Below are 7,644 nucleotides of genomic sequence, written 5' to 3'. Positions count from 1 at the left end.
CTCCTGAGCCCAGGAGGTTGAGGCTGCAGTGAGCTCTGATCACACCACTGTACTCCCACAAGGGCAGCAGAATGAGACCAGACTCCATCTCAAAAAAAAAAAAAAAAAAAAAAAAAAGGCTTCCTGGAGGAGGATGTATAGGAGTTGACCAGACAAAGACGACAGGGAATGGCATCTCTGGGAGAGGTGACAGATGGTTCTGATCCTAAGCTGGGAATGATGGGAACCAAGGATGGTGGGAGGCTGAGGGGCAGACAGGGCCCAGGGTCCCAAGGGCTGAGGGTGGCTAAGAGTATGCCACAGGTTCTGACAGAGGACAGGATCCCCATGGCAAAGAGAGGGTCTTCTGAAGCCACCTGGGAAGGAGGTGAGGCTATGAATGCAGGGCTGGCTGTGCAGAGCTCCAGACCCTTCAGAAAAGGAGATGTCATTTTCAAAAGGGATTTTTATTAAATTCTCCCCACACGATGGCTCCTGCAATCTGCCACAGCTCTGGGGCGTGTCCTGTAGGGAAAGGCCCTGTTTTCCCTGAGGCGGGGCTGGGCTTGTCCATGGGTCCATGGAGCTGGCCCTGCTTGGCGCCCCGGCGTGTGTCTGGCTGCTTCTTGCGGGGCACAGAGCTGCGGGGTCTGGGGGCACTGGGAGCTAAGGACAGGCTCTGGTGCAGGGGTGGAGGCCTGTCTCTTAACCCACACCCTGAGGTGCTCCTGAGATGCTGGGTCCACCCTGAGGGGCGCGGGGAGCAGCTGTGGCCAGTGCCCCTTCCTTGGCCAGTCCTGGGGAAACTAAGCTCGGGCCCGTCTTTGTAAAGACCGAGGATAGGGTGGGTGTGGGGGACTCATGGGGAATGGCCTAAGGAGCTGCGTGTGAAGAGGGCGCGGGTTTGTCGGCTGCAGCGGCCTGGAGCGCCTCTCTCCTCTCTGAGTCTCAGTTTCCCTTTCTGTCTCATGAAGAACATGGCCTCTCAGTGTCTCAGTGCTCTATGACTTGCCCTCAGGAAGTGGTCTTGGCCGCGCGTCACGTTATTTTCACAACTGTCCTGCGACGTTGGCCTGGGCACGTCATGGAATGGCCCATGTCCCTGTGCTGCGTGGACGTCGCTGTCGGGAGTGCGCAGCCAGAGGCAGAGCCAGATGCGCGCCTGGGGGTGAGGGAAGGCGACCCGGGAGGGACTCACAGGAAGTTGGGCTCCCGCACCACCAGGCAGGGTGGGCTCCCGCCGCCGCCGCCACCGTCCAGGGGCCGGTAGACAAAATGGAAGTCGCGCTTGGGCTCGCTGCGCAGCAGGTAGCCCTTGATGCGGTGCGGCAGCGCGTCGTCCGCCAGCTGGAAGCAGCGCCCATCCACCAGCACGAACAGCCGATGCGCCTGCGGCCGAGCCACTGCGAACTTCTCCGCGCACTGCGCGCACAGCGCCTGGGCTGGGGTGTCCGCCCGCGACGCCAGCGTCCGCGCCTGCTGCTCGGGCTCCAGGTACGACACGCAGATGAAGTCCTGCGGAGACACGCGGGGCCTGCGATCACGGCGGGGCCCTGTGTCCCCAGGCGCCCTCTCCCGGCCCAGGCCCCTCCCTGGATGGATAGTGGGTGGCGGGCGCCGAACGGGCTGTGAGTCCAGCACCTGCGTCTTTCCAGTCTCTGCCGCGAGCCTGGCTTCCCAGCTGGGCCGACCGTTCTGGGAGATGAATGAAGAGGCGACTCGGAGTCCCTGCAACAAGGAGCCAGCGCGCCCCCTGGCTGCTGGTCCACAGGCTCCCCACCATTCATTCACTCATTCATTCCCTCCCCCACTCCAGGTGAGTTCCCTGCACCCCAGGCTCAATGCTGGGCACGGAGGGCAGCACAGACAAGAAGGGAGACGCGAGCCCGCCCGGGCATCCCATAGTGCGGGGGGGCAGCACAGTCCAGCCCCGTAGGGCTGCAGGAGCCCTGGGGCTTGAGGAGCTGCGTGGGGTAGGGCTTAGTAAAGCGGGAGGGGACCGGGTGAAGGAGGCTGGGCGCAGTCGGGTGGGGAAGGCCCGGCATGAGCAGGGCAGGCAGGCCGAGGCGACGCCTGTGGGCCGGGGCTGGGCACTCACAGCACGAGCAGGGCGCCCGCCCGCCGTCCTCCACCCCTAGGGACCCAGCCCCACACCTGCCGGGCTTTGAATCCGCTCCCACTGCCTGTGTGGCCTTGGTTCCTCGAGCCTCGGCTGTAAAGTGGGGATAGCGCCCGCCTACCAGAAATGGGTGAGCAGGCGCTGGAAGCTCCAGCCCGGAGCGGCCTCGCCTTCCCCGGGGCTCAGGGCTGCAGGCAGGGACGCTGCGCGCGGGGCTGCCCCCTTGTGGCCGGCGTGGGAACAGCAGGCTTGCGCGGGAAGCAGCTGAGGATCCAGGCACCGCGGAGACCGTGATGGCCACTGGTGGCTAGGGCTTAGGCGGGGCCGGGCTCCTGTCAAGAGCTTCACGGGGACCACCCATTTCTTCCAGGAGGGGAAAAGCCCGGCCCACTCCCTCCGTCTCAGTGGCTGCCTTAGGGCTCCTTGTCCTCCATTAGGCCTCCCAGGGCACTATCCACCTGCTGGTGACTGTCCGGCTCTGGGCTTCCCTCCCCAGGGAAGGGTGCCCACCCCTCAAGGCATGGGGTACAGAGGAGGGGGCAGAGGGTAATGCCCTCCCCAGATCCCAGATGTGGTGCTGAGGGTCCCCCCTGAAGCTTCTGTCTCCCCAACAGTGGGTGGTCCGTTTCACCCATGCTCTGCCTGACTCAGCATCAGGAAGTACGGGATGCCTGGGCCAGGCTTGGACCAAGAACGTCCATGTCCCTACAGTCCGTGGGAGGCCGGGGTGTTGGGAGGGGATGGGAACAGAGGTGTGCTGGAGCTGGCTCACACCCACCGGGGAGAGCCGACCGCATACATTTCTTTCCAGCTCCTCATTCAGTGATGCCAAGTTGAAGTTGGCCATGGAGGGCTCACACCATGGAAATGGACAGAAACTAAAATCAGAGCTTTTGTTTTCTCCCCAGAGAGTCAGGTATTAAATTGATTAGCCATTGGGCAGGAAAACTGAGTCCCAGAGTGGGGCAGGGATTGCTGAGGGTCACACAGCAAGTTAGTACAGGGCCAGGTCCAGAACTCAAGCCTCCTGCCTCCCAGGCCTGGGCTCTGCTTATTGTAGATGCACCATCTTGAAAGCCAGAAGTGGAGCTCAGGACTGGTGTGCTCTGGGTGTCAGGGGAGTGAGTCTGCATAGCTGCTCCCAGCTCTGAATGTGCCTGGCTCACTGGTCCAACTCTCTCCTTTTTTTACACACCCAGTTCCGCTCTGTCCCAGGCCTTGGGCTTGGGCCCCTGAGGCATGTGAACCATGGGCTGTGCCCTCCCAGAGGTGACAGCTTTATATGCAGAGGATGATAGGATGTGATATGCACTGTAAAGGGGGAGACCGCAGGAAGCCCAGAGGAGGGCACCCCACCCAGCCTGTGGGAAACGGTGTGTGTGTGTGTGTGTGTATCAGGGAAGGCTTATCGGAAGAGGGGCTGTTGGAGAAATAGAGTCGTCTTAAAGGATGGGCAGTGACAGCCAGTGAAGAAGGGGAGATTGACCAGTGAGGGCAGAGGCTGAGCAGCTAGTGAACTGGACTTGGCATGTTTGGGGAACTGGGGGCAGCTGGATTTGATACAGCCCGGGGGTGGGTGGGGTGATGGACTTGGGGAGGGGCAGGACTGGTTTGAATATTGAGCCTGTATAGAGAGAGATATGGGGAGGGGTGGGTCACTGGGTTGGTGGGGGTTACGCAGACCCTTGACAGCTGCTGAATGTGTCCAGGGACTAAGGGACAAGTCTGCAGATCAGCCTGTGGGCTCCTTAAAGGCAGGGACTGAGATGACAAGTCCCCATCTCCAGCCCCTGCAGGGTGCTGGGTTGTAGGAGGCGCTAAGGACTTATGGGTGTGTCTCATTCCTCCCACACCCTTCCTGCTTGCCCAGCGAGAACACCGATGCCTGCTGATACGTTTCTAGACGCACCCAAGTCCTGGACACACACTGGCAGCAGGGGCTGGGGGCCCGTCCTCTGGTGTGGGGAGTCTCACTGCTCCCCTAAGGCAGGGCTGGGCGGCTGGAGCAGCCTGGCGATGTCACGGCTCCTTAGGCTGCAGGGATGGTGTCTGGGACATGGTCCCATCGGGCCCCTCCCACTCTCAGTCCCAGGCCTCACCTGCACGGAGGAGCGGGAGGCACGGGCCTTGTTAAGCGTACGCCGGCGCTCCCAGCGATGGATGGAGTCCTGCACCTCCACGCTTAGCTGCCGGGTCACCGTGATCTTGTCGTAGTTCTTGATGTGCTCCAGGGCCCCGTAGGTGGTGGTCAGATAGTAGGAACCTGCGTGGACAAGGGTGTGGAACCTGAGCTAGGATGGCCTCCGCCCACCAGAGGCAAGGAGGTTAGCCTGCCCCACCCACCTCCTCCAAGCCCCGCCCACCACCACTGCCTGGGTCACCTGCTTCAACAGCTGAGCTCAACCGCACGCCCACCCTCCAGTCTCAGAAAGTTTCCTAGAGTCCAGCCCTGAGCTGTCTGGGCCCTGCTAAATTTTTTTCATTGGCTCCTCTTGGGGACAAAACTCTTGCTTATTTAAAAAATGATTTTTAAAACATTAAAAAATTTAAAGGATACACAAGAAACAGAAACAGAATACCTTCTGTGTGGGGAAAGGGGTGGTCAGGAGACAGGGTGGGCAGGAGACCTCTCACTGTGTGTGTATCACATATAGATGGTCTGTGAGTTACGATGCTTCCATTTATGATTTTTTGACTTCATGATGGTGTGAAAGCAATATACATTCAGTAGAAACCATGCTTCCAGGACCCATACAACCATCCTGTTTTTTACTTTCAGTACAGTATTCAATACATTACATGAGATATTCAACACTTTATTATAAAATATGCTTTGTGTGAGGTTTTGTTTTGTTTTGTTTTTTTTGACCAAGTCTGGCTCTGTTGCTCTGTCACCCAGGCTGGAGTGCAGTGGTGCAATCTTGGCTCACTGCAACCTGGACCTCCTGGGTTCAAGCGATTCTCCTGCTTCAGCCTCCCAAGTAGCTGGGATTACAGGCGCCTGCCACCACACCCAGCTAAGTTTTGTATTTTCAGTAGAGACGGGGTTTTGCCATGTTAGCCATGTTGGTCTTGAATGCCTGACCTCAGGTGATCTACCCATCTCAGCCTCCCAAAGTGCTGGGATTACAGACATGAGCCACCACGACTAGCTTGTGTGATTGGTTTTTGACACACACACACAATAGGCTTTTTGATGATTTTGCCCAACTGTAGGCTAATGTAAGTGTTTTGAGAACGTTTAAGGTAGGCTAGTCTATGATGTTCAGTAGGTTAGGTGGATTAAATGCATTTCAACTTAAGATATTTTCAATTTACGGTGGGTTTATTAGGACACAACCTCATTATAAATTAAGGAGCTTTTGATATGCTTTAGAATATTGAGCCATGTGAATGCATTATCTGTTCTAAAATAATTTTAAAAGATGGAGAGGAAATTTTAATTATGGTTATACCATTACGTGCAATTTTTAAAGATTTTAAATAAGTATAAAATTTGAATCATTTATGTATCCATTTCTTAAGTTAATTCACACATAGCTCACTGGAGCCTCCAACTCCTGGACTCAAGCGATTGCAGGCTGATTTTTAAATTTTCTGTAGAGAAGGGGTCTAGCTATGTTGCCCAGGCTGGTTTTGAACTTCTGGCCTCAGATGATTCTCCTGCCTTGGCCTCACACATATTCTTAATACACAGTGTTTCCTAAAGTACTTTAAGCTTTGAGATACTTCAGACTGCAATATTTTCATGAACTTTTAAGATAAAAGGCGATATTTTACACGTTCCTTACAAATTCATTCTCCTGAGCTTGTTTGGGACTTTGGTTAAAAGGTTTGAGAAATATTAACTTTGTTAAGCCCCCTCATTTTAGAGAGAGAAAACCGAGTCCCAGAGAAGGAAGGTGGCTTGGCCAAGGTCATAGAGAGATCAAGGGCCCAGAGGAGGGCGAGGAGACCCTGGACACCCTGGTCTCTCTGGTCTCCAGCGCTGCCCACCTCCATGGTGCTTCCTTGGGCTTTCCCACCACTGGACAGGCCTTTCTGCCCAGCCCTTCCAGTGCCAGGATGATGATTTTTTTCTTTTTCTTTTTTCTTTTAGATGGAGTTTTGCTCTTGTTGCCCAGGCTGCAGTGCAATGGTGTGATCTTGGCACACTGCAACCTCCGCCTCCCGGGTTCAAGCGATTCTCCTGCCTCAGCCTCCTGAGTAGCTGGGATTACAGGCATGCACTACCACACCCAGCTAACTTTTTGTATTTTTAGTAGACACGGGGTTTCACCATGTTGGCCAGGCTGGTCTTGAACTCCTTACCTCAAGTGATCCACCTGCCTTGGCCTCCCAAAGTGCTGGGATTACAGGCGTGAGCCACCGTGCCTGGCCAGGATGATGATTTTTGACACGAGGCAGATTCTGCTAGTGCCCCACTTAAACCATGTCTCCCACTTCTACCTAACTGAACTGTGCTTTTATTTGGGGAAGTAACATCAGCTGAAATGCTCACTTCCTAGACTCCCTTGCAGGTTGGGTGGAGGCAGGAGACTTGCTGTGGCCCCTTAGATATAAGTGGAAGGCTGGGTGGGGCTTCCAGGAAAGTCTTTGAAAGAGACAGACTCAGGGGATATATCCCTTAGTGTTGTTGCCTGTCACTCTTCCTTCTGCCTGGAACCCAGAGGCAGTGGGGTCACTGCAGCTGTCTTCTGATCAGAGGTGACAGACACAAAGCCAAAGGCCCACATGCTAAGGAAAGATGGAAAGAGCTGGGTCCATAGTTCCCTGGATGCAAAATGCCATCCTTACCAGGTGCTTAGCCTGGACTTCTTGATGCAAGAGACAAACCAATTCCTTGCTCTGACTTAAACCACTATTAGTTACTTTTGTGAGTTATGTGCAGCCCAAAGCATTCCTAACTGTTACACGGGGTGAAGCTGGCCCACACGTCTGCACCAATTCTACAGCCATTATGGGACAAGTTCACACCTTGGTCCAGTAGGTGGTGAGGTGGGGGGTAAGATAAAAGGGTTTATGGCCACAGGATCACCCATCCTTTCATAGCAGCATAGAAAAGAGATGGCTGGGCGCAGTGGCTCACGCCTATAATCTCAGCACTTTGGGAGGCCGAGGCAGGTGGATCACTTGAGGTCAGGAGTTCCAGACCAGCCTGGCCAACATGATGAAACCCTGTCTCTACCAAAAGTACAAAAATTAGCTGGGCGTGGTGGCGCATGCCTGTAATCCCATCTACTCTGGAGGCTGAGACAGGAGAATCTCTTGAACCTGAGAGACGGAAGTTGCAGTGAGCCGAGATCATGCCACTGCACTCCAGCCTGGGTGACAGAGTGAGACTCCATCTCAAATTTAAAAAAAAAAAAAAAAAGAGAGACATTTTTTGAAAAAACTAAATTAAAGCTACCATGGAGGTTGGCCTGGTGTCCCTAATAAGAAGAACCACTAAACCACTTATTTATCTCCATTTTAAGTTGGGTTTAAAGCCCCAGGCCAGGAAGTCAGCTCTGGTGCCCCCAAGCCCTAGCTGCGCTGAGTCCATG

General features: G+C 55.2%; 1 protein-coding gene across 5 annotated transcripts in view; it reads right to left on the bottom strand.

Moving 5' to 3' along the window:
- Positions 1-427: 427 nt before the first annotated feature.
- The window catches only part of RIN3 (Ras and Rab interactor 3), a 185,185-nt gene continuing 177,968 nt past the window's right edge, over positions 428-7,644 (bottom strand). For 4 of the 5 annotated variants that reach the window (XM_017857929.1, XM_017857931.1, XM_017857932.1 and 1 more), the window contains 3 exons: positions 4,198-4,361; positions 1,621-1,707; positions 428-1,494 (listed from right to left, as the gene is read on the bottom strand). In XM_017857929.1, coding sequence (XP_017713418.1) covers positions 1,174-1,494; positions 1,621-1,707; positions 4,198-4,361 — 572 coding nt within the window. In that variant the 3' untranslated portion in view covers positions 428-1,173. The remainder of the gene's footprint in view (positions 1,495-1,620; positions 1,708-4,197; positions 4,362-7,644) is intronic. The other variant, XM_017857930.1, reaches the window with a different exon arrangement.

This window comes from Rhinopithecus bieti, unplaced genomic scaffold, assembly GCF_001698545.2.
Source record: "Rhinopithecus bieti isolate Rb0 unplaced genomic scaffold, ASM169854v2 scaffold_41913, whole genome shotgun sequence".
NCBI lineage: Eukaryota > Metazoa > Chordata > Mammalia > Primates > Cercopithecidae > Rhinopithecus > Rhinopithecus bieti.
Note: the sequence above shows the minus strand (reverse complement) of the source record. Positions and strands in the feature narration are given on the sequence as shown.